Below are 23,048 nucleotides of genomic sequence, written 5' to 3'. Positions count from 1 at the left end.
TTATTCTCAATATTTTGTCTTCCTTCCCTCTCTCTTGGAGCCAGTATCCGTTATCACAGAAATCATTCGATCCGTGCATTGTCGTAACGTGATTTTTGTACACGAGAAATCGGGCAGAGGCGTCGATCGATGACCACCGGTAGTTTGCGCGGCCGCTGCGTAAAGGCGGGCGGCGCTAATGTCACGGATGGATACACTAAAGGTTTGTTCCTTACACTATTTATAACAAAAAGCTTAAGCTTTAATTAAAAGAATTATGCAAAGAATCCAGTAATAAGATTATTATCATGAAACCATCGTATAAAACATTTTTTAATATTATTTCAATATTTCGATTCTCGCGCTGCTTTATTTCTCTACTACATCTACACTGTCTGCTCCTTCCCGTTACATTATGCTTGCGCGCCACCGCTACGTCTCCGACTCCGACTGGTAGCAGATGATCGAAGCTTGCCAGCCTCTGTCACTCTTCCGCGAGTTTCTCATTGACGAGGGTTGTCTTTTCTCCCAGGTGCTGTCAAATTTCTCTTTACATATATACTTCTGATAAAAAAAGATTTTTCGCATCTCGTGACCTACTTTTCGAACTCTCCAACTGAACGGAACACTTCTTCTCAGGTGAACAGGAACGCAATCATGTTATCCTGGATACAGGAAGCCGCGAAGATGAACCCGTTCTCGTCGCCGTTCACAACGGCCAAGTGCCAGCCGCTGGAGAACGGGCTCGTTGCCAACCGCAACATCGTCGCCGCCTCGGTCGTGGAAGGTGGTCAGTACTTATACCTAGACTTCAAGTCAATGCATTCATAAAACGATGAAGGTTATCCCGCGTGTTACTTCACCGCAGGAAACTTAGCTTACCTGAAATCGTATTACCCATTTTTTTTTTTATTATCATTATTATTTTTATTTTTATTTTGTGATTGAAAATTAGTTGACCTTACATAATTCAGATTGTGATTGAGCGTCACGCAAGATGTTGAATGTTGAAGTTGAACACCTCATTGTTAGGTCTCTGCTTTGCTGCACTTTTAAACTAGTTAATAATAATGTAATTGAACTCGTTAGATTAAAGTGAGATAAATATTCTTGCGTTCTTCAGTTACTGTTAAGCTTGTGTGCAGTGCAGTAAAACAGGTTTCTCAGTGGGTTTAGTCCATGCTTGATTTGAAGACTGGGAATAGAAATAGACTTTAAAAGGTAGAGATGCATGTCTATTTGGAATTCTTGATTAATATTGGGGTTTAGATTAATTATGTAACTGCAAAGTGTCTGGTTGCACCTTCAACATCTTAGTCCAGGTAGGCATGTCACATGACGTGCATGTGCACACACACTCATACACGTGTACAAACGCCTTTTCTGCAATATGTACACACTTTATTGCATTTTTTTTTTGTTAAGTGAAGATTAGAAATGACGCAATTTACAAGTGAGACCTGCAACGTTTCTCTGCACGGATGGAGGGTTTAATTTTCAGATTTAAAGCCGTATATACGCGGATTATGTAAGGCGCGGCCATCTTGTCAGATTGCGGTGTGTTACAAAACGTGCGCCCTTCATCTTTTAACCTTGATCCAAGTTCAATAATTAGAATGCCACCTGACCGTGATCGAGAAACGTGTCTACTCTTCTTTAGGAAGCTTATTTTGAATTTGTCTGGGTAAAAATTGTGTTAAGAACTCAAACTGGCTATTAATGATTGACCTGGCCACCTACCTTTGATGTAGAAAACGAGTCTATCTTATATACATTTTTCCCTCTTGCGCGTTTGCAGACAGTTGCGAGTTTGGATCCAATCACTATTTCTTACTATGCGGCCTTGGAGGCATTCTGTCCTGTGGCTTAACTCATACTGGCATCACACCCTTGGACTTAGTCAAATGCCGGATCCAGGTTGACCCGCAGAAATACAAGTCGGTGTTCAATGGATTTCGGGTAATTTTACATCTACTTCACCTATATATTTTAATATTTATCCGTTATTTTTGTAAATATAAATGTGATAATGAATGCTCTATATTAATAACCCAAATCAACGCAATTATATTTCGTCTCTCTTTTTCACTGGACGTTGATAAAAGAAAACTGATACTTGTGTTGCCAAATAAAAATCATATCTTGAAAATATAAAAAAATGTAGTGATACAATATTTATCGCGGACCTGTTGTAGGTAACTTTCGCCGAGGATGGCACCCGGGGACTGGTGAAAGGCTGGGCGCCCACCTTTTTCGGCTACTCGATTCAGGGAATGTTCAAGTTCGGTCTTTACGAAGTTTTCAAGGTTCAGTATGCAGCGCTGGCCGGCGAGGAGCTCTCCTATGAATATAGAACCTCTTTATACTTAATATCGTCGGCTTCGGCAGAATTTTTCGCCGACATCGGTCTAGCACCGTTCGAGGCTGCTAAGGTAATCAATACTTTTATGCTATTGTAATAAAAAAAAAAATTCCGTGGTTGAAGTATTGCAGTTTTGATCTTGACCCTATTGGACAAACTTATTTTTGAATTGCAGGTCAAGATACAAACTACGCCAGGGTATGCTAATACTTTGCGACAAGCAATGCCAAAGATGTATGCAGATGAGGGTCTGAGTGGTTTCTACAAGGGTTTGGTGCCGCTGTGGCTGCGCCAAATCCCGTACACGATGATGAAGTTTGCCTGCTTCGAGCGGACCGTCGAACTTCTGTACAAACACGTGGTGCCCAAGCCTAGGTCGGAATGTACCAAATCTGAGCAGTTAGTGGTCACGTTTGCAGCCGGCTACATCGCTGGCGTATTCTGCGCCATTGTATCTCATCCTGCTGACACGGTAAATGCTGTTATTATATTATTACCTTATTATTATATTCTATTTTGTTCTTTATTCAATTACAAAAATATAACGAAGTAAAAAATAGATTGTATGTAATTTAAATTTAATTTTCTGATTAAAGCTCTTATTATTTTAAATTAAACAATATAAATTTTATCTGTTCAGGTGGTATCGAAACTAAATCAAGAAAAGGGAGCAACCGCAGGCGATGTCTTAAAGAAGCTCGGCTTCGGTGGCGTGTGGAAGGGTCTGGGACCGAGAATCGTCATGATCGGTACTCTGACTGCCGCTCAGTGGTTCATCTACGACGCCGTGAAGGTCTGGCTGCGCATGCCACGTCCGCCACCACCCGAGATGCCGGAGTCCCTCAAGAAGAAGTACGGCGTGGCATAAGCGCGGTCTCTGTGATGAGCGCGCCGATCGTTGTTCCGGTCGCGATCGCGGATTTAGAAAAAAAGAGAAGCGTATAAAGCAATTGCAACTTCAGATCTTTCATATCGCGCATTGTTGAACGATGTATGTGTCCTATTTTATTTTGGAATATTTATTCTGCAGCACTATACAGCAGCGTCGACGGGCAACACTGCCGCATGATTAGAGAACAATTGTGTCTTACAATTAGGAGATATAGGATCGTGCTGATTCTGTAATTATCGGAGGCACGGTAAATTTAACTCGTAACAGCCACGGATTATCGAAGGTAACCGCGAGCTGTCGCTGTACATAGAGTGATCGCTGTAAATAAACAGGACGATTGCTCAATCACACGTTATATTGCTTCTTCTCCTTTTTCCAAAGTATAATGAGAATCAATAATACAAGTCGAATCAGACGTGTAGAGGATGTAACAATTTACAAAATGTATCGATGACTTAATCATTTTTTTTAACAACGTTAGAAATTATATAAATTTTTGTTTCTTTGTATATAATGTACATTGAAATAAATTAATATTTTCATATGCCCTCACGGTAAATTAGATTTGTAAGATATGTTGAAAATTTTTTGATCTGACGAGTTAATACATGAATTTTATTCAGAACATAAACATTGAGTAATAAATAAAATGTATTTTTATTGTAATTAAAAACATAGGTCGAACTATGCACTTTTTAATATAAGCAAAACGGAATGTCTTGTGTTATTTATATATGTTAAACCAATTCGTGATGACATATGAAAAGCATTTAATTTCAATATGTACCGTGGAAAGAAAGTTCACGATTCCTCGCTTTTAAGTACAGCATGGGATGAAATATTCATTACAGTACATTTATATCACTTTTCTTCCCGTACAGTCTCTATAATTAATTGCGTAAGTAACGTTGCGTTGCATTGTAAAAAAAAAATAGTAAATAAAATATTCTCATGGACAATATAAATATCTTGCGGAGACGAAATATTATATTTAATTAAGTAGAATATTATAATAAACGATGACGCGAAAATGAACGCACGTTCTCTGCTCTACATCAATATAGCTGTCTCAAAAATATTCATATACATTTTTTTTTTTTATATGATATGATAGAAAATTATTTTGTTACCTCAGACTAATTTTATTTTGAAAATAAGCAACGGCATCTTGTATAGTTGCGAAGATTTTCAACGGTATTGTCCCGTACAGGTACAAATCGCATCTCTTGATCGTCTCGAAAATGGGACTAGGACAGTTAACGAAGTAAAATTCGACATTCACTTTCGTGAATTCTTCCACGATCACGTGTAGTACTTGAACGCTACTGGGGTCGATGTAACTTAATGCACTCATGTCCATAATTACGCACTTCAATCTGCACGAATTTGTAGAGTCCTTTTCTTCCAGGAAACAGCCTTCTTCGGGCGATTCTCTTCTGTGTTTGATGATCTTCTGCGGACACACTCCTACGAGTCTATATATGATAGACTTGAAGTAACTGTTATTGGCGAAGTTCAGGGTCCCGCAGTAATGGAATATTTTTATACCATGTAGCTCCACCGCCTGAAACAAATTCAATGTAACAGATTTAATACCAGTTGCTTTTAACTTCATGAGAAATTTATCTATCAGGTAAACACGTATCTATATTTATTTAAAAAGAAAGATGAAGATAGATACATGATTACCTGATAGATGAAGTTGCCAAAAAATTTAATTTTTAATTTTTTTACCGCTTTGTATCTACTTGTGTCCAGGAACAAGTCCGTATGAGGTATGTGACCCAACAGACACGTATAGGGTCGAATAGCTTGCAACAGAATCATAATCAACGACACAAGCAATCCCGCAAGTAGCCCAATATCGATGTTTATAAGTGTAACGACAAGAAATGTTACAACCCAAATTACAGCGTCAGCCTTGTTCAGCTTCCAGTATTTAATAAGCTGACCGGCTTGTTGAAACATTCCTTTTAATGCTACCTGCACAAAAAAAAACTTTGAAAATTAAATGTTTTATTACAAGCTACTTGAGATTTCTTTAGAGTGCACGGTTTATACGTACAATTATTATGGAAGCTAAAACGCATCTCGGTAAGAGTTCAAAAAATGGTCCGATCCACAGAAGTATAATAAGTAATAATAAGCAGGACACGATGCTTGCTATTTGTGTGCGTCCACCGACAGTCTGCTGAATGAGGGATCTGCTCAAGGAAGCTGATATCGGCATGCAGGAAAAGAAAGACCCTACTATGTTGCTGAATCCCTGCAATTAGAATCATTCGTCAGTAATTATTAATCGAAAATCAATAAGATAATCGTAATGTAATGTCAGTGACTCACCATCGCGAGAAGTTCCTGGTTCGAGTCTATCTCGTAATTGAGCTTTTGCGCGAATATTAATGCCATGGATATAGTGATGGTATACGAAACCATGGTTATCGCAATACTGTCAACCAATACTAAGGGTAATAATTCGAAACTTGGCACCTCAATCTTAGGAAGTCTAGTTTAAAATATGTAAAAAGAAAAAAAAATGTATGTAATATAAAAATATATGTTACAAGAACCAATCGACATCGCGGGAAAGCAACAATTAAAGTTTTACATCTGGTTAAAAAAAATTAATAAAGATATAAAGATATGTGTTTAATATTAAATATATTTTAAAAGAAATTAATTTTTTTTAACTATTATGTTAAGGATGATTTACGTACCCCGTAGGAATATGCCCAACAGTTTCGATATTATAAATCTTTGGTAAATCGAAATAACGAGAGACCAGTGTTCCACCAATTACTGCAATCAGTTCAATGGGTATTGGTATGCTGCACTTTTTGCTCATTCTTGGCTATGAAATATATCATAAAATATAGTATAAATAATATAATATAAATAATATAAAATAAATCACACGTTACTTCCTTTTACAAAACTAAATAAAAATATAAAGTTAATGTGTTGCTCACCTTTAAAAATTCGTTGCTAAAAACAAGAATAACAATTGACACAACTGAGACTATTGCAGCAACCACATTGGTGTTACTAATCTCTTTAAATACGTTTATAACAGTCTAAAATTGAAAAAATACCAATTTTTATTTTTTTATACTATATTAATTCACATTTAGGTAAATACATTAATAATGTATAATATTTAAAAATATGTATTATATCCACTTACGAAGATCAATTTAAAATATCCTTTATGCTTTGGAAGTTTCAAGCCAAGAAGATCCTGGATTTGAGATATTAGAACGTAAACGGCAGCCGCAGTTGTAAAGCTATTGACTAAAGTTTCACTCAGCAGTGTTGTAACAATGCCTAATCGAAATGTATACATTATTATCTACAATAAAAAAGTTATTTTACTTTCCTTTTTCAGTTCTGATGCACTTTCAAAAGCAATAAAAAGTTTACCTGAAGTATCCCAACCATTAGTGTCACAGCCGTTGCTACTTGCATAGGCGTATATACAGGTGCGACATTCTTAATATCTTGTAAAGCAGCGTCCGAGATGTTCACAAACGTATGGTCCACGTGTGGATTCGAGTAAAACGTCACCACCTTACCGGTCATCAGACAAACCACGGCGAAAGTTCCTAACAAATTAAAAATATTTTAAATGCCAAAACTCAGATAATTTTCACTTCTAACGTCGTTCTATCTTTATCGTTCGATAAATATAAAAAAAAACCATAATATTATAAATGAGGATTATTTACGTTTTAATACAAATAAAATATATCTTATTACTTTGCAGTCTCACCTATGGATACATGCTTAGACGTGCCGAAGAAAAAGTACACAAAGACAGGAAAGAAGGCCATGTAAATCCCGACTACTGGCGGAAGATTTCCAAGGAGCGCATAGGCCATGCCTTGTGGTATGTGCATGATCGCAACAGTTAAACCCGAGATGATATCAGGTAGTATATTTTCCTTCCAATTATAATGGCTGAGCCATCGCACTACTGGTATTACCGATGTCACACAGGACTGCCAGTTCTTGGGCTTGATTTCGCTTATTACATCCCGCATCACTGGAGACAGATAATCCGTAAATTATTATGCTTGCTGCTTTTCTTTTAGAAAACACACATTGACACGCAATAAAATTTAAAATGGAAAGTGACGAAAGTGTTGACTCGACTCAAGAGTGTCGACTGTGTTCCCTAAAAGGAAAGCAGCCAGAATGTAAAATTGTAAACTACATATGTCAATGCAGCAACAGCATTAGTAGCCTCACCCTTGCAACTTACAGGATGACTTTGGCTGTTCATAGTCATAATTCTGGTTCAAGGCTTCATGCTCATAGAGAGGCCTTTCAAAACGTATTTGTAGCAAGCTGTTATCCTTGTCCATGACTGCAATTGGTTTCAAGAACTAACTTCCAAGCTCTTTGGTCACTCTTCTTGATATCTACAATTAAATTCTAATCAGCACACATACATAAACAATAGAGATATCTTGTCAGCTTCAGATAAAGTACTTCCAGAGCTCTCAATACTTTCTCTATCACTTGTAATTGCATACTTCTGATTAAAACCTTCCACTATCACATCTAAATCTGATTAAAAAAAAAACATCCATATAAATATGTATATTGGTTTTTTTAATGTTACATAAGCTCAGAATGTTCAGTTATCATTCTCAGATGCATAACCATTAATAAAATATAAATGATTAATAGAAATAAATTAATGACTATGTTATCTAAATTCAATACTTAACATACTGTTGCTGTCAATATTATATAACATATATTATTAAATAAAATTAATGAAACACTTCTAAGATATCATTTAACTTAGAAATTAGTTATTGGGAACTCAAAACTTACATTATTTATCCGCGCATTATCGGACTTATGTATAAAAAACGTTCTTTTGTGGTCTAGCGAGGCGGTCATCGGCAACACGTGACGTGACTAATAATCGAACTGGATCTATTAGCGTTGATTACTGCTCGATATTTGCTGTTAGGGCTGTAGGTCATTTGACATTACCAATGACTTCTAAACTCTCCTTTTTTTCTATCTTTTAATGAACGAAGAAGGCGAAAGGTGCTATGAAACGTTTGCAGTGTCAAGTGAATTTCAGTTCGACCTTGAATTCGAATCTGCTGACCCCGCGGCCGTCAGCTGTGTCGGCCGCTGACATCCTCGGCGGAGTAGATTATCAACTAATGTTTTGTGATGTTTCTTTCCACACTTTGTGTTTGTTGAGCGATGTCGAACGCCGAGGCCAAAATCCGACAAGCATGTCACATCTTGTCGCAAGAGGCGAGAGGTTCGTCCTTCAGTTTGTTTTCCCGAGAATGCGGAACATAACCTAATATTCATCAGGAATCACGACGAAGTAGCGTGACGTAACCTAAAAGGCGCGCAACATGTAAACAAAGAAATAAAAAAATTAATTAATCAAATAAAATTGATAAAGAAAATTAATTCACTTGTTACATTATAATAATTGTAATGTTGCTACAATATTGTGTTTATTACACAATTGACAAATCTTTTTACATTGTATAAAAAAAAGATAAGATTTTCTATAATTATAGTAAAACATTTTTTTTATAGCTAATCTTTTTTTATTGTTTTTAATTATTTAAAATTATTTTATTTTCTTATATTGCAGAGCTGTACCTTCACAGCGAAATTACAGAAACAGTTGGCACTGTTACACCACTGGCTTTCTACCGGGAATACGTTTCGAAGAACGTCCCTTTAGTAATAAGAAACGGGATAAAACACTGGCCAGCTGTCGAAAAATGGTCTATTCCCTACTTCCGTAAGGTGCTTGGCGATGAGCTTGTCTCAGTTGCTGTAACACCAAACGGCTATGCAGACGCAATAGCGAAACGAGATAACATGGAATTTTTCGTAATGCCTGAAGAACGTCTGCTTCCTATGTCGGAGTTTCTTGACACCCTGGAACATACGAGGGAGGACAGTGTGTTTTACATACAACAACAGAACTCTAATTTCCTGCACAGCTTCCACAAGCTGTGGCCGGACGCAGAAACCGAGATATCATGGGCCAGCGAAGCTTTCGGAAAGCAGCCCGACGCTGTGAATTTTTGGATGGGAGACAAGAGAGCAGTGACCTCCAGTAAAGTTTCTTATCAAAGTATACTTCAAACTGCGTCCCATTCAGGAAACACAATCGATGTCGCTTTCCATCTAAAATTTCATTGAAACTCATACATTTTAATTTAGATTACATTATTACTAATTAATTTTAATATTAGTAATATGTATTTAGATTTAAATGTTTTTTTTTTTTTTTTTCTCTCACTGTGAGTTCCAAGTGAAGCCTTTCAGCACAAATCTAAATAAAACAAAGCGTTGTAACATAAAATCCCATTCTCATAATTTCAAAAGTGAAAAAACTCGGTTCTACTTACGTAACTTTACAATTGTATTAACTTTAAAGGCTGACACGTTTAGATTGCGAACCGTTTCTTCAATTTCTAGTGCACAAAGACCCTTATGAAAACATCTACTGCGTCGTGTCCGGAGAGAAGACTTTTATCCTGCATCCCCCTACAGATTTGCCATGGATTCCGTATCAGGAGTATCCATCTGCTACTTACAAGGAACGTGAACCTGGGAAATGGGTTATCGAATCGATGGTTAACGAGACGTCCGGCTTGAAGGAAGATCTCCCGTTGACGCCGTGGATATGCGTTGATCCTTTAAATCCAGATTACGAACAGTTTAGTCACACAACAGTAGTAATTTCACTTTCAAAATGACATTTATTGTTGAAGATAAAGAATAAACAGAACTTTCGCTTACAGATATCCGGAGTATCGTAACACACATAAGCTGAGAGTCACACTTAAAGCTGGAGATTTATTGTACCTGCCGTCCTTATGGTTCCACCATGTGACACAGTCTCACGCTTGCGTATCCATCAATTACTGGTACGATATGGAGTTTGATATTAAATACGCCTACTTCAAAGCACTCGAAACGTTGTGCGAGTGAGGGAGCGAGTGGTGAGTAAGGCACGCTTCAGATATCCATGTATGTAGACGATGCTAGTTTATTTTTAAGTCATTTGGTGCATGCAAGAAACTAAGAGAATTCTTATACTTATACGTCTGTAATTTTATCTTTCGTTCTTTTTCTTTCTTTCTCTCTCTCTCTCTCTTTCACACTCGTCTACCTATTTATATATCTGTATATTTATTTCTCTATATTTGTCAAAATCTAAAATATGTCGAAACTCATTTTTACGAGACACAATTAAATAATTTTTCAATTAAACATACTTTTCTACTGACAGATTTAATTCTGTCTAATAAAAAAATTGTTTCGACAGACTTTGACTGTGATATTATATATTTGCAAGTGCATATGTATATCATGTGTGTCAATTACACACTGTAAAACATTACCTACTATAATACATGTATAAATTATACTGCAAAAAATTTACTGAATTTAGATAATTAATAGTTATAAGGATTTCACTATTAATTAATTTTATTTTTTATTATTTATGTTAATTCACTAAATTTTTTGCAGTACAATTATGCATACATTACAGTAAATAATTTATGTGTAACCTTTTTTTTTTACAGTATAGCTTACAGTACCTCGTTACATTGTACATTGTTCTGTAATGAAATATAATTATGCATTAATCAAGACATATGTGTATATATAATATATATATATATATAATATATATATATATATATATATATATATATATATATATATATATATATAATTTTTTTTTCTTTTTTGTTTTAGTTGATGTGCTAATATATACTTATTAAATTAAATGCATTTCTTATCAATGATACAAAGATATTATTAATATATGTATTACTCTCACAGAAATTATAATATTGATTTCTTTTTTTTATGAAACTGCCAGAGAACTACGAGAAAATTCAAGTCAGGCTGTTTCATCGTTATCTCCGGCAAGTAAGTTGTATTTTGTACGCTTTGTTGTACCATAATTCTGAGTCTCATACATCTTCCGATGTTCTAGGTATTTCCGGTAGTTGTTCTCACGTTTTCTCCGCTGCTCCTCTGCCTGCTGCCGCAGCTTCTCAGGATTCATGTGCGTGGTCACCATGTGCCTCGTTAACGAGCTCATGAACTTGTAGGTTATGCCGCACACATCGCAGGAGAGTATCTCTTCGTTTCCTCCCTGTTGCTGTTTACAAAAAGATAATTTATAGATTAAAATGAGAAAATTGAAAGAGTGAAAAAATATAAAATTACGTTAGTGTTTGAAATAATACTCTCTTGTAAGTTACAAAGAGAGGCGTGAGGTTGAAATAGAAGTACATACTTGCTGGTGCACCAGCATGTGTCTCTGCAGATTGTTCAATCTGTTAAATTCACGACCACACACCTCGCAGTCGAACTTCTTGTCAGGATCATGATGCTTCTTGTGCATACTCAGGTCGGTTATGTGGTGGAAAGTCTTCTGGCATATGTCACACGTGTATTTGCGCTGCTCGTTCGGCATGTGAGACTCCTCGTGCTTCGCCAGACTGGTCTTGTCCATAAATCGCCGACCGCAGTAGATGCAAGGAAGAGGCCGTGATTGGGAATTGTGCAGCGTCAGATGACGACGTAACGCCGTGGACGTCGGGAAGTTCTTGTGGCACTCCAAGCACTGGAACGGCCGGTCAAGGGTGTGCGTCTTCCGGTGGCGGGCAAGCGAGCCTTGATCTGGGTACCTAGTCAAAAAGAAAAATTTGATTTTATAAAAATTTTAATTGTTAAAAAATTTATTTTCTTTTTTTTCACCTCTGATTTCAACCAACCTTTTGGGACACGAATCGCATGGGAAATTTCTTGTAGTAATATCCTCCTCACGAGCGTGCTTTAGTCTATTGTGCCTGAGCAACTGGAAAGACGTCTTGAAGCTCTTATTACAGATATCACACTTCAAATTGTCTGTCGTCGGTATAATGACTTGAGTTCTCTTCTGTCCATTCTCATCCTCCGAAATTATTAAGGATATAGTCACGGTATTATCCTCATTGTCGAAATCTTGCAGTGACGACGACGACACGGTGCTACTCGTTGTCTATAAAATTAAAGAAATAAAAAAAAATGAGTTATTCGTTTCTGTTATGCATGGTGCAGTCAAAATCTAAAATATCGAATCTGTTTCTATTAAAAAGCAAAGTCAATTATTGTACAATTTTAATTCTGTTTAATGAAAATAAAATTATATTTTATTATATTTTGATAAATTTCGGATTTTGACTGTAACTACGTACATTATTAACTGTTAGCAATGGTACCTGTTTACTAGAAGCAGATTTCAAATCCATGTCGGGCAAAATAAAAGAATCCTCCTCGACCGTGCTGCTGTTCTGAAGTGATTTAGATTGTGACTCCTTATTGTCATCAGAGTTTTCAGCGATCGCATAATTTCCATCCTCAGTTAGGTAGACCGGTTGTAGAGTTCCACTGGCGTCTTTGAAGTACAACTGACCATCTTCGTCTTCGTGCAAAAATATTTGATCCTAAAAAAAAAAAAGAACAAAAGGCGTTCTTATATTTATTTGTTACTCACAAAAAATTCATTTAATAAACAGTCTTGATAAACTATTTAATAAAATTGCATTTTAAAAGTTTAAATAGACGGTAAATTACGAGTTCTTCGAATAGAACTGTTGCATTACTTGAGAATTGTCTTCTTCCTGATTTTGATTGGCCTCCTGATTCGTCGTTTCCCAAGACACCTGCCCCTCGTCCTGTTCTATCGTCGTGTTATCATATTGATATTGTTCGTTATCATCAATGGCTTGTGCTACATACAGCGTCTCCATATTATCGCCTTCATAGTAAATAGTACCTTCGACCGGTATAGTATTTTCTTCAAGTCGTTCCATCTAAAAACAAGAATTGCTCATTAAATTGATAATATTTAAAACTACTTTCAATTCAGATAATTCAATACTGACTCTGACGAATTGATCGTCAAGTTTTTCTTGTGGCTGCTTAGCGCCAAGGTCTTGCTTCTTCGTCCCAAGCACAGTGTACAGCAGATTATTTTCTTCATTCTTCACTATTTCTTGAGTCGACTCGCCATCTTCAATGCTAGTTCCAGTTCCTTCCACTTTTCCGTCCATGTGGATTTTCAGGTCCAATCTGTTCGACGACAGCAAAACGGTCTGATTATTTTGTTTTTTGTCGGCCTGCGTCCGCGGGGAGCTCGTGCGATTATCCGCCAACTCGGAATTATCCAGCTCATCCACGCGCTCCACCTCTTCGTCCTGCCAATCTTCATCGACGTCGTAATTTATTATTTGCTTTTTCGTAACTTTCTGGGTGCTATTTTCATTCTTGATTGGCTTCTCGAACTGTGAGGTAAGCGTCGAGTTCTCTTCTTCAAAACTGTAAAGCTTTATAATTTTACTAGTTGCTCTGTCATTTCTTTCTGTCTTTTCACCTGTTTCAGCGTCTTGCACATCTGCCAACTTGTCTTTGTCCAATATATTGTCATCTATGGATGCCTCATCACCTTCTTCTTCAACCTCTTCTATTATTTCTATAATTTCCTCTATTTCTGTCTCCTCAGAATCTTCACCAGTTTCCTTGGACTCAAATATAATGTCCTCTTGTGTGACATTTTCCTGCTTCAACACTTCTATAACATCCTTGTTATCCATAACTAGGCTCTCTAGGATCTCTGATGATATTTCCATTTTTTAACAAGCACAGTACCTAAAAAATAAACATGTAAGTGAAACAAAATTATAAGATATGAGTCAACTTCTACTCTGTTTAGAAGAGTTAAAGGGTGTTTGATCCAAGAATATATTTGCTTTCAATATTTTATGTAATTTTAAGTACATTGTGTTATTAACATAAATATCTTTTTCTTTTTTACTTTATATATATATATATATCAAAGTTGACTTTTTCATTAAATTGTTAGCAATTTTTCTTAAAATATTACATAATTATTTGAAGCAGCAATTAAAACTGATGATAGAATCATGTTTTTGGTATTTTAATTGATAGAAATATCAATATATAATTATATACAATTGTAATATAATAATCATTATTATCATGTTTTCTAATTATCACCACAATTTTTTTACAATTGCTATCTATCTTGTTATATGCCTATTTAAATAAATAGATTTACTTACAGCAAAATTTATTTCCTCAACTCACAAATTAATTATAAAACATCAGAATCAAAATCCCGAAAGTTCCGAATCAAAAACCTAAATCTTGCACACTATTGATTCTTTGTCAAGACAAAATCAACTCTCAAAAAAAACACTGAGTTACAATAATCCAAGACGATTTTCAAACGTCGAAATTTCCTGAAGGTTTCCTTAATTTTTCTCAAGCATCCCTAACATATTCTTTCCCCTCAACGTCCAGCGAGTCCACAAAGAGTCTCGTTCGGAGTCTCGACGCCAGACTCCAAAATGTAAACCGAAAGGAAACGGAGTAGCCCGGACAGTGCCGTTTAAGAGTTAAGCAATTCCCACGAAAGCAACGACCGTATTTATTGCGCCGTGTGCGCCAATGGCTGCCGTTCTCAGGGGTCTAGCTTTCCGAGCCAAAAAGGTTAACAACTAAACAAATAATCCTCAACGCGAGGACCGGCCAACACATTGACGCGTCATTATCACGCCACGGCCCAGCCAGAGCGATTGTTGGGCGATGCTAAGGAAGGGTCGTTGCGTCGCGCCTGAAAGACGTAGCTTCAGCCCGCAGAATCGGCTTTCCGCTACGAGTTCCCGAGAAGTTCCCGGGGGCTTCGCCTCCACGTCCGGGTTTCTGAATCTTCAGGCGTGGCGCGTTAAGGAACGCGAGCGGGAATACGATGCGACTTTCCGCGCGACGCCGAGAGCTACTCACCACTGTCGCCAGTCGGTACGGGGATCCCGTGAAGTTATCAACGGCTAGCAATATGGCCAACTTGGGCAAGCAGAGAAGGCCGGGGGGAGGAAGGCGCGCGGGCAAGCGAGTTTATTGTTCCGCGGGAGCTAAGGGAAAGAGGAGCGCGTGTCCGATATCGATCGCCGCCGTTTGTCGACCGCCGAGCAATGAGCATATTATACCTGTCGTTGTTCCGCGCGTCGCTTGATGGCAACGGTGTGCTCGGTCGATACGCCGATCGTCTGCGGCCGTCCTTCTGTCTTCTCCACCAAGCGAGCGGCCGTACGGATTGGACGGCGATCCAACGTTCGCGGGAGTTTTTCTGCCACTGATGCACATGCGTGAAAAGAGTGCATCATGCACTGTGCATGCGTCGAAAAAGCGCATGCCTGGAAAGAACGCCTCGCTCTATTCCTGATATGCCATTGGCGTGTATTTTTTTTATTGGATCTAGAAGAATAGGCCAATCGTAACACCCATTATCGGACTTAACTTAAGACTTAACCAATCCATTTTTTTACATTTTTTTATGCATATGCATAATAAGAAAGCTGATATTGATTCATTTCTTTCTGTGTTCGCCAACGGACCAATCAGCTTTCTTATACATGTACAGCTTATGCATTTCATATGCGATGGCCTTTAATTCCTTTAAGGCGACATCATCGTAGTACGTAGTCGCAGAAACTCACCACGCGGTTTCCCATCAATCCCATCAACCACCATCTACCTTCCAGTGACCAGTGACTACCGCTTCCCTCTTCTCGGGCCTCTCCACCGACTTTCGAGTGCCAGGCTTTTCATCATTTCATACGAACATTTTACGCGACTTACGTACGCCCGGAGAAGATTGTTCTGCGATTCCTACGTGCCCCGAAGTAAGTATCACAACGAACAGGCTCCATCGAGGACCGCGCGTCGGCAATTTTTCCCTTTCACGCGTGCCCACAGGCGGGTTTCTCTGCGTTTGCTGGCATCGGCCATCGTCGTGGTCACGCATCGCGCGCACTCTTAACCTCTGATTCACCCTCGCTAGCATAGCTTGACTTTGATCTCGATTCAACTTTGGCCTTTCGTCTTTTTCGTGATTTTTCGAGCTAGAGAAAGCCACCTGAACCGGAAGTAAGCCTCGTCCGCGTTGAGAAGGCCGGATGTAAGTCGGATGCTGCGTCGTAATCCTTGGCCTTGCACGGACGCCTGATAATAACGCGTAAACGAATCCTGCTGACGCCATTTGTCAAGGACCCAAGACGTTCGCCACGGCGACCTTCCTGCGTTCTTACAATTTGTATTAATAAACTCGTAATTGAATTGTAAAATAGAGACCTTGAACGCCCATGAGCTTTTTTTTTTTACAGGTTTTTGAGCATTTTGCAACTAATTTAATTATTTAATTTAATATTCCCTGAAAAATTCATTGTAAAAACAATTATTTTATTAAATTGCATTAAATTGTGTCTTTTTGTTTGTTTTTTAGAGAATATTGTATGAGTCAAAAAATAGAAAAACCAATATTATCAGGTCAACGTATAAAGACCCGAAAAAGAGGTAAAAAAATGTCATTTTATTAAGTAAAAATGTAAATGTGAGTTTTTAGAGTGTTCTAATAAAAATTTATTGTTTGCAGATGAAAGAGAAAAATATGATCCGACTGGGTTTCGAGATGCAGTTCTACTTGGTTTGGAAAAAGCTGGCAATGACTTAGAAGCAATTTCAAAATTTCTAGACGCAGCTGGTTCCAAGCTAGATTACCGTCGATATGGAGAAGCATTGTTTGACATCATGATTGCCGGTGGCCTTTTGGTTCCCGGCGGTTCTATTGCTCAAGATGGTGACAAACCGGTTAAAACCAGTGCATGTGTTTTTGAACAGGCAGAAGACATGGAGTCCATGCGAAATTTCGAACAGGTGATTAAAAATAAATCTTTTTTACAAAACATTTTTTCACTAAATAGAATTGTCATTTTTAAAATAAAAAATAATAATAAAAAACTGCTTGGATTGACAGGTCTTCATTAAACTCATGCGACGCTACAAATATCTGGAAAAGATGTTTGAAGAAGAGATGAAGAAGGTGTTGGTGTTTATGAAGGGATTTTCACCTAAGGAAAGAATTAAGCTAGCCAGGATGACAGCATTGTGGATCTCAAATGGTTCTGTCCCACCTACAGTGCTCTCAGTCCTGATCAATGAGCATCTTGTTAAAGACAACCTGGCTTTGGATTTTTTACTGGAAGTTTTTGTTACTTGGAAACAGGAGAAGGGTTTATCTAGTTTAATGACTGCTCTGAAGAGAGGAGGTATTGAGGGCAGGTAAAGTTAAGCTGTTAATTATATTTAACAGAATTATTTGTGTTTTTGTATTTAAAAAATACAATTTTTTTATATTAAATATTATTTATTATGTGATTGGAAAAAAAATTTAATTTGTTAAATATTGTAATGGATTATTTTTTATTGCATCCTTTATTTATGCAATTTTTTTTGTGTATTTAGGTTAATGGAATTTGTACCACCGAATAAACGGACAGAAGAGCATTTCCGATCTGTATTCGAAGCAGTTGGTCTGGCGGACATCGTGAAACTACATAAGGCTCAGGCTAGTCAGGAAGCTAAACGAGATTTGCAACAACTTCTTTTGGATGACTTAGCAGAAAATAGATCAATGAAGGATATCACATTAGATCTCAAAGAAATGGCACAAAGGAGCGTTATTCCTGAACACGAAGTGATTGGCTTGGTAATCTTTCTTTTTTTGTATATTTAATTATTTTTTAAAAAATTACCTTTAAAAATACTATTTTTTTTTTAAATATTATTTTTATTTATATCTACAGATTTGGGTTGTCGTAATGGGCCAAGCTGAATGGAATAAAAAAGAAGAGTTAGTCGCTGAACAAGCATTGAAACATCTAAAAGTTTATACTCCGTTATTTGGTGCTTTTACAACCACTGCCAGATCTGAACTCGCACTCATCCTCAAAGTTCAGGAGTTCTGTTACGAGAACATGAATTTCATGAAAGTCTTCCAAAAGATTGTTTTACTCTTTTATAAAAGTATGTATATAATGACACTTGCTACAAAATTATTGCAAGAACGGAGTAACGCATATAATACACATATGATGAAATATTGCTATATTTTGCAAATTAAAATAAAAAATTTAATTTTTTTTTTAGCGGAAGTTGTGTCAGAAGATGTAATATTGAAGTGGTACAAAGAGGGTCATTCAGTTAAAGGAAAAATGCTCTTTTTAGACCAAATGAAAAAATTCATAGAGTGGTTACAAAACGCCGAGGAAGAATCCGAATCAGGGGAAGAAGAGGATTAGAAATTTTTAAGTAAATTAATTTTACAAAAAAATGTACATGAAATATGTATGTTGAACGCATTCGTGCGGTGTGCATGTGCACATTCACACTCCGTGGAAAAATGGTTCATGTATAAATGCATATAATTATATACAATAAAAAAAATACATTTTTTTAAAATACATTTAAAAAGAATACATTATAATATGTATATATTGTTGTTGATTAACAAATACGATCATAAGTATATAAAATTTCATAGCTAATTCTATACAATATTCATATATAATAACCATTTATGTGCGATCCCATATATGTAATTATATACCATTTATATATGATGCATATAAATTGTATACAACCATTTTTTCACGGTCCATACTCTCACGCCTACTACATCCTTCTCTTTGCAGGGGAACGCATCATTGCCAGTGACAAGAAACGACATAGTTTCAAAACTTCAAGAACAGATCAAGAACAATTCAATATCAATCGGAAAATGTTGCAACTTTTGAAATTATACATAAATAAAAACTTAAGTCAATGTTAGATGGTGAAACCAATATTTAAAAAAAATAGAGAAATTTTCAAATTGTCAATAACGACTAAATGCTAACAATCCGATCAGTGTGGGGAAACTGTAAATTTGCAATTTTGAATTGTATTACTTTAAGAAAAAATATTTTGTGTTACATTTTTATAATTCCGCTACAAAATATATACAGAATAACAAAGAAATCGTAAGGAAAAGAATCTAATCTTTATCCCTGTGTACGTAAAATTTTCGAATCCCTGTTTCTTTCTTTGTATAAATATTGTACTAGTTTATAGAAAATATACTAACAGGTGGTGTTTAATATTTTGAAGTTTTAGTTCTCCTAAACTTCCTCGTGTATAACAAATCTCAGAAAGATTTTTTTTTTATTTAACATGCTTATTAAAAAACATGTTTGAGTTTTGATCCAAGAGCAAAATTTCCAACTACTCTCGCATTTATTTATTTATTTTACATTTAACTTTTGCTTATATTTGTAAGGTCTCATGTCTGCGATCGGTTGCTTCTTAATGAGCGTTTTACCGTTCATTAAAGGCACTAGATTGTTTGGCACAGTGATTCGGTGATGCCTTGTTTGATAAGTTTCGCATAACGTGATTAGCATACGAGGTATCGCACACGCGGTGCCATTTAATGTGTGCACATGTTTAACATTTCCATCTTTTGTCTTGTACTTAATATTAAGTCGTCTTGATTGATAATCTGTGCAATTACTGCAACTAGATAATTCTCCATATAATTTTCTTCCAGGCATCCAGCCTTCTACATCACATTTCCTAAGCCAAACAGGATTACATTTGTATAAGAAAATGTAAAGGAGATATTTATGATAGAAATAAATTGCTTGAATATTTTACCTATAAGCTGGAGAGCCTAATTCAACCGGTGGCATGTCTAATATTTGAAAATGCAATCCTAGAGAAGAAAATAATTCCTCCTGTATGTCCTGAAGGTTCTGAAATACTTCTTCTGATTGACTTGGCTCAGAGCAAACAAACATTTCCACTTTGGTGAATTGGTGAACTCTGTTCAAAGGTAATAAAAGATAAAAATTAATTTTTGAAACTTTAATATTTCAATAAGTAGCCTCTATAAATAGCCAACATGATTTCTCACCTGTAAATTCCTCTCTCATCTACAGCACCTGAGCCTTCTGCACGGTAGCATCTACTGACAGCAGCCAGCTTCATTGGTAGTGTATCATAAGAGAGTACAGTGTTTATTAACTTGCCAGCTAAGGACATTTCTGCAGTTCCTGATAAGCTGTAATTATCACCATAGTGTGAATCCAAATTATATATCAAGGTATGACCATCATTCACTATTAAACCACATCTTTCAATGATTTTAGTAGGAATAATGTCAGGTACAGACAACAATTTAAACCCATTTTTCAGCAACTTTTTGAGAGCATACTGAATCAATGCTTCTTCTAGTTCTGCCAGGTCTCCTATCAGAATATAGCTTTTTTGGCCACTAACAGGACCCAATGTGCGTGTCCTTATGGCCTTTAGATTACTGGCGATTTCGGCAAATTCTTGCGGCTCAAAATCAAATTCTGGCTTTTTGCCACATTCTTTTAGTAATTTTGGTTTATCACCACAGTCAATTACCAAAGGATGTGTGCAGTTTGGTATTTTGCTTAATTCTTGCTGAAGCAGGTCCTGCTTTTCAGGATTTTGAGCGTATTGGAGAATTTTATCGATATCTCCAATACCTTTTCTTCTTTTAATATTGTTGAAAATAGCATCACGATTTGCCGGGTTGTATAAAAAGTCTGTGTTATATTCTGGTTCTGGAGGTAGAAACTGTTTTGTAGTGGTTGTAACTTTTTCTGGGACTTCAGCAGGCTATTACAAGAATTATTGTTATTATTATATTATTAAATTGGTATTTTATTTTATTATATTTGTATTATTATTATTGTTCAACTATATAATACATAAAAAAATTAAAAACAATGCAATGTTATTTACCAATGTGCGTGACCAAAAATATCGTGATTTACAAAACTGTTTGAAATGTCGTTGAAAATTAAATGTTATTTTATTTGTACACATCATTCAAAGACAAGGGGTTCTAAAAGGGCAAAAAGCAGGTAATAGTTTCGACAATGGTATGCCTTTATCTGAGACACCCCACTCCCCAGTCCAATTTTTAATAGACAGAAGGAAGAGACTCTACAAAGCATGCTGTCGCTTTCTATCTTTGTACATTTTATTAGTCGAATGTGTAGTCTACCTCTGTCATGTCTATGCCTGCACATTGGAGAGAAAGAGACAGATTCTGGCGTATTATAGGTTAGTAATCAGTTCGGTTTCAAGTAATGAATTTTAGAATGTTAGACCTGATATAAATCTTTTATTAGCAAGTACCTGACTGGGAAGAGATATGGTTTACATGAGTGTTGATGACATCGCAACGTGATGCCTATCGGTGTGTTTCCAGCCCTTAAATTGGGCGTGCTGTTTGTTAAGCAAATCAGCAAACCCTTAGCCAAGTTTCTTGTCAATCAAGCAAAAAGTCATCCTATTTTTAGAACTTATTTTATTATACCACCTGCTCAGTGTGAGTATTTTTATCTTAGTATTTTTATTGTTAATATTATACAATATGGATATTTGTCAATAAAATCTGATTATTTTATTCATTTACAGTTTATCATTGGGCTGAAGTAAAAGCAAAAATGTATGTCATGAATCTCGGTAAGCCTACAAAGGTTGCCAAACTGAATGAAACCATGGCAATTGAGCTGGGCGCTAATCTCATGGGAGAGCTGATTATATTCAGTGTAGCTGGAGCATGTGTGATACTGGAGTACAACAGGCAGGTGTTAAAGGAAGCCAAGAAGGAGGAAGCTCGTCAAATGCAGATACAAAAGTTTACAGATGATATTCAAGCGTTACATAACACTACACTGACACAGGAGGCACAGATCTACTACCTGAAGAATGCGGTTAATGAACTGGCAAAGCACACAAGGCACAAGTTAACTGAACCAATGCCAGAACCAAAAAACAACAGTAGTGATAACTTAGAAAATAATACAAAAAATAAATCTAATAAAAGTAATAAAAACTCCACAGAAACAACAAATGTAGAAAGTACATCTTTGATAGAACGTGCTATAGTATATTATAACAAAGAATTGAAAGAGGATAAGCTTAGTTAAGCAATGGTTTATTGTTCTTTGAGACATAGTTTAATAAACCACGTTTTTATATGACAGCCTTAATCGAGTTTAATAACACCTTTAGTTGTTCAGCCTTACTCATTAGCAATTTTTATATGATATTAATAATCATTCATTGATATTCAATCATATTTCAGAAATTTTAGGCTGGCAATGTAATTATTACAACACTTGTGAAGTTTCTATGTGGATAATCTAAGTTTTTATTCTTTTTCTTTAACTAGAATAAAATTGCTACCAATGTTATAAATTATATAAAACATTATTATGGCATTTAATATTAATAATAATTGTGGTGGCTACTAAACTCGATTAATGTTGCAGTGTAAACGTAACTGTATATAATTTACAGGTAAAAGTAATAATTTGGTACTTAAAGAAATGTTAGAAATCGGTGCTGGCATTAAAACAAGACGTATTTGTTGAAGTATATATAATAAAATTTTGTTTTACAATGTATAGTCAACAAATTTTTGACTTACAATTAACTGTGCTAGTCTTAAGTAAGGATTTAGATAATTTTTCCTTATATAAAAATAGATTTTCTGTACCTCTACTTAAATAATTTTAAAATTATGTAATAATAAAACAAAAAAATTTGTAATCCCGCTTTATCTATATTAGCGTTATTTTATCGTCATATGAATATTACATTAGTTATTATTGATTTTATTATTTATTACTATTATTTTTAATTATTTGTAAATTACATAAATTTAAAGTTTTGACTTATTATTCGTATTATAAACTCGTTTTTCAGATATCGACCAATCACAGAAGATTATTCTCTTCGTTCTTGACTGTGATAAGTTAGTTTGTAAGTTGCTTCTTTGTAGCTGAACTCTCCGCATTAGTATTTTTA

At 35.9% G+C, this 23,048-nt stretch overlaps 7 protein-coding genes and 1 long non-coding RNA gene across 16 annotated transcripts; 5 read left to right on the top strand and 3 right to left on the bottom strand.

Moving 5' to 3' along the window:
• Positions 1-395: 395 nt before the first annotated feature.
• Positions 396-3,581, top strand: Mpcp1 (Mitochondrial phosphate carrier protein 1). Of its 2 annotated transcripts, none has more exons than XM_070659460.1 (6): positions 396-511; positions 619-766; positions 1,778-1,938; positions 2,175-2,411; positions 2,517-2,813; positions 2,982-3,581. In XM_070659460.1, the coding sequence occupies exons 1-6, from the start codon at positions 440-442 to the stop codon at positions 3,207-3,209; spliced, it is 1,143 nt and encodes a 380-aa protein (XP_070515561.1). In that variant the 5' UTR covers positions 396-439; the 3' UTR covers positions 3,210-3,581. The 2 variants fall into 2 exon arrangements, with proteins under 2 accessions (XP_070515561.1, XP_070515560.1); XM_070659459.1 differs by having other exon boundaries at positions 619-769.
• Positions 3,340-8,469, bottom strand: LOC139104166 (prestin). Of its 3 annotated transcripts, none has more exons than XM_070659452.1 (11): positions 8,341-8,469; positions 7,495-7,654; positions 7,003-7,275; positions 6,654-6,835; positions 6,418-6,582; positions 6,203-6,307; positions 5,951-6,084; positions 5,577-5,739; positions 5,299-5,499; positions 4,968-5,216; positions 3,340-4,797 (listed from the first exon to the last, which is right to left on the bottom strand). In XM_070659452.1, the coding sequence occupies exons 2-11, from the start codon at positions 7,595-7,597 to the stop codon at positions 4,360-4,362; spliced, it is 2,013 nt and encodes a 670-aa protein (XP_070515553.1). In that variant the 5' UTR covers positions 7,598-7,654; positions 8,341-8,469; the 3' UTR covers positions 3,340-4,359. The 3 variants fall into 3 exon arrangements, with proteins under 3 accessions (XP_070515553.1, XP_070515552.1, XP_070515554.1); XM_070659451.1 differs by lacking the exon at positions 8,341-8,469 and adding an exon at positions 8,076-8,215; XM_070659453.1 differs by lacking the exon at positions 8,341-8,469 and having other exon boundaries at positions 7,482-8,042.
• Positions 8,382-10,422, top strand: LOC139104171 (bifunctional peptidase and (3S)-lysyl hydroxylase JMJD7-like). The gene is made up of 4 exons (XM_070659461.1): positions 8,382-8,523; positions 8,872-9,345; positions 9,711-9,951; positions 10,037-10,422. Exons 1-4 carry the CDS (start codon positions 8,463-8,465, stop codon positions 10,224-10,226), a joined length of 966 nt encoding a protein of 321 aa, XP_070515562.1. The 5' UTR covers positions 8,382-8,462; the 3' UTR covers positions 10,227-10,422.
• A 594-nt stretch (positions 10,423-11,016) lies between these two features.
• Positions 11,017-15,491, bottom strand: LOC139104165 (uncharacterized). 4 transcript variants are annotated; one of them, XM_070659448.1, is made up of 7 exons: positions 15,308-15,491; positions 13,184-13,946; positions 12,902-13,111; positions 12,518-12,742; positions 12,032-12,297; positions 11,551-11,944; positions 11,017-11,412 (listed from the first exon to the last, which is right to left on the bottom strand). In XM_070659448.1, the coding sequence occupies exons 2-7, from the start codon at positions 13,925-13,927 to the stop codon at positions 11,149-11,151; spliced, it is 2,103 nt and encodes a 700-aa protein (XP_070515549.1). In that variant the 5' UTR covers positions 13,928-13,946; positions 15,308-15,491; the 3' UTR covers positions 11,017-11,148. The 4 variants fall into 4 exon arrangements, with proteins under 4 accessions (XP_070515549.1, XP_070515550.1, XP_070515551.1 ...); XM_070659449.1 differs by lacking the exon at positions 15,308-15,491 and adding an exon at positions 15,105-15,205; XM_070659450.1 differs by lacking the exon at positions 15,308-15,491 and adding an exon at positions 14,381-15,058 and having other exon boundaries at positions 11,614-11,944.
• Positions 11,089-11,579, top strand: LOC139104180 (uncharacterized). Its single transcript, XR_011546002.1, has 2 exons — positions 11,089-11,177; positions 11,245-11,579. It is a non-coding gene; the product is annotated as an uncharacterized lncRNA (long non-coding RNA).
• A 357-nt stretch (positions 15,492-15,848) lies between the features above and the next one.
• Positions 15,849-19,175, top strand: Kra (basic leucine zipper and W2 domain-containing protein kra). Of its 3 annotated transcripts, none has more exons than XM_070659457.1 (8): positions 15,849-16,003; positions 16,603-16,673; positions 16,753-17,033; positions 17,134-17,438; positions 17,622-17,865; positions 17,963-18,182; positions 18,306-18,467; positions 18,851-19,175. In XM_070659457.1, exons 2-7 carry the CDS (start codon positions 16,613-16,615, stop codon positions 18,455-18,457), a joined length of 1,263 nt encoding a protein of 420 aa, XP_070515558.1. In that variant the 5' UTR covers positions 15,849-16,003; positions 16,603-16,612; the 3' UTR covers positions 18,458-18,467; positions 18,851-19,175. The 3 variants fall into 3 exon arrangements, with proteins under 3 accessions (XP_070515558.1, XP_070515559.1, XP_070515556.1); XM_070659458.1 differs by having other exon boundaries at positions 18,306-18,503; XM_070659455.1 differs by lacking the exon at positions 18,851-19,175 and having other exon boundaries at positions 18,306-18,642.
• Positions 18,437-21,131, bottom strand: Serrs-m (Seryl-tRNA synthetase, mitochondrial). The gene is made up of 4 exons (XM_070659454.1): positions 20,970-21,131; positions 20,110-20,843; positions 19,851-20,018; positions 18,437-19,769 (listed from the first exon to the last, which is right to left on the bottom strand). The coding sequence occupies exons 1-4, from the start codon at positions 21,054-21,056 to the stop codon at positions 19,439-19,441; spliced, it is 1,320 nt and encodes a 439-aa protein (XP_070515555.1). The 5' UTR covers positions 21,057-21,131; the 3' UTR covers positions 18,437-19,438.
• Positions 21,117-22,790, top strand: LOC139104174 (optic atrophy 3 protein homolog). The gene is made up of 3 exons (XM_070659466.1): positions 21,117-21,293; positions 21,362-21,561; positions 21,651-22,790. Exons 2-3 carry the CDS (start codon positions 21,420-21,422, stop codon positions 22,163-22,165), a joined length of 657 nt encoding a protein of 218 aa, XP_070515567.1. The 5' UTR covers positions 21,117-21,293; positions 21,362-21,419; the 3' UTR covers positions 22,166-22,790.
• The last annotated feature ends 258 nt before the right edge of the window (positions 22,791-23,048 follow it).

Source organism: Cardiocondyla obscurior, linkage group LG07 (genome assembly GCF_019399895.1).
Source record: "Cardiocondyla obscurior isolate alpha-2009 linkage group LG07, Cobs3.1, whole genome shotgun sequence".
Classification (NCBI taxonomy): domain Eukaryota; kingdom Metazoa; phylum Arthropoda; class Insecta; order Hymenoptera; family Formicidae; genus Cardiocondyla; species Cardiocondyla obscurior.
Note: the sequence above shows the minus strand (reverse complement) of the source record. Positions and strands in the feature narration are given on the sequence as shown.

Excerpts from the sequence above, each read along its gene's own strand:
- Mpcp1 (XM_070659459.1), top strand. The coding sequence starts at position 440 with ATGATCGAAGCTTGCCAGCCTCTGTCACTCTTCCGCGAGTTTCTCATT. Across the intron at positions 1,939-2,174 it reads CGGTGTTCAATGGATTTCGG|GTAACTTTCGCCGAGGATGG; the intron begins GTAATTTTACAT and ends GACCTGTTGTAG. Across the intron at positions 2,412-2,516 it reads CACCGTTCGAGGCTGCTAAG|GTCAAGATACAAACTACGCC; the intron begins GTAATCAATACT and ends TTTGAATTGCAG.
- LOC139104166 (XM_070659452.1), bottom strand. The coding sequence starts at position 7,597 with ATGGACAAGGATAACAGCTTGCTACAAATACGTTTTGAAAGGCCTCTC. Across the intron at positions 6,583-6,653 it reads TAATGGTTGGGATACTTCAG|ATAATAATGTATACATTTCG; the intron begins GTAAACTTTTTA and ends TTTTTATTGTAG. Across the intron at positions 5,740-5,950 it reads GTTGGGCATATTCCTACGGG|ACTTCCTAAGATTGAGGTGC; the intron begins GTACGTAAATCA and ends ATTTTAAACTAG.
- LOC139104171 (XM_070659461.1), top strand. The coding sequence starts at position 8,463 with ATGTCGAACGCCGAGGCCAAAATCCGACAAGCATGTCACATCTTGTCG. Across the intron at positions 8,524-8,871 it reads CTTGTCGCAAGAGGCGAGAG|AGCTGTACCTTCACAGCGAA; the intron begins GTTCGTCCTTCA and ends CTTATATTGCAG. Across the intron at positions 9,346-9,710 it reads CAAGAGAGCAGTGACCTCCA|TGCACAAAGACCCTTATGAA; the intron begins GTAAAGTTTCTT and ends TTCAATTTCTAG.
- LOC139104165 (XM_070659448.1), bottom strand. The coding sequence starts at position 13,927 with ATGGAAATATCATCAGAGATCCTAGAGAGCCTAGTTATGGATAACAAG. Across the intron at positions 12,298-12,517 it reads AATCTGCTTCTAGTAAACAG|ACAACGAGTAGCACCGTGTC; the intron begins GTACCATTGCTA and ends TTAATTTTATAG. Across the intron at positions 11,413-11,550 it reads ACATGCTGGTGCACCAGCAA|CAACAGGGAGGAAACGAAGA; the intron begins GTATGTACTTCT and ends TTTTGTAAACAG.
- Kra (XM_070659457.1), top strand. The coding sequence starts at position 16,613 with ATGAGTCAAAAAATAGAAAAACCAATATTATCAGGTCAACGTATAAAG. Across the intron at positions 17,866-17,962 it reads AACACGAAGTGATTGGCTTG|ATTTGGGTTGTCGTAATGGG; the intron begins GTAATCTTTCTT and ends TTATATCTACAG. Across the intron at positions 18,183-18,305 it reads TGTTTTACTCTTTTATAAAA|CGGAAGTTGTGTCAGAAGAT; the intron begins GTATGTATATAA and ends TTTTTTTTTTAG.
- Serrs-m (XM_070659454.1), bottom strand. The coding sequence starts at position 21,056 with ATGATGTGTACAAATAAAATAACATTTAATTTTCAACGACATTTCAAA. Across the intron at positions 20,844-20,969 it reads ATTTTTGGTCACGCACATTG|CCTGCTGAAGTCCCAGAAAA; the intron begins GTAAATAACATT and ends TTCTTGTAATAG. Across the intron at positions 20,019-20,109 it reads GATGAGAGAGGAATTTACAG|AGTTCACCAATTCACCAAAG; the intron begins GTGAGAAATCAT and ends ACCTTTGAACAG.
- LOC139104174 (XM_070659466.1), top strand. The coding sequence starts at position 21,420 with ATGCCTATCGGTGTGTTTCCAGCCCTTAAATTGGGCGTGCTGTTTGTT. Across the intron at positions 21,562-21,650 it reads TATTATACCACCTGCTCAGT|TTTATCATTGGGCTGAAGTA; the intron begins GTGAGTATTTTT and ends ATTCATTTACAG.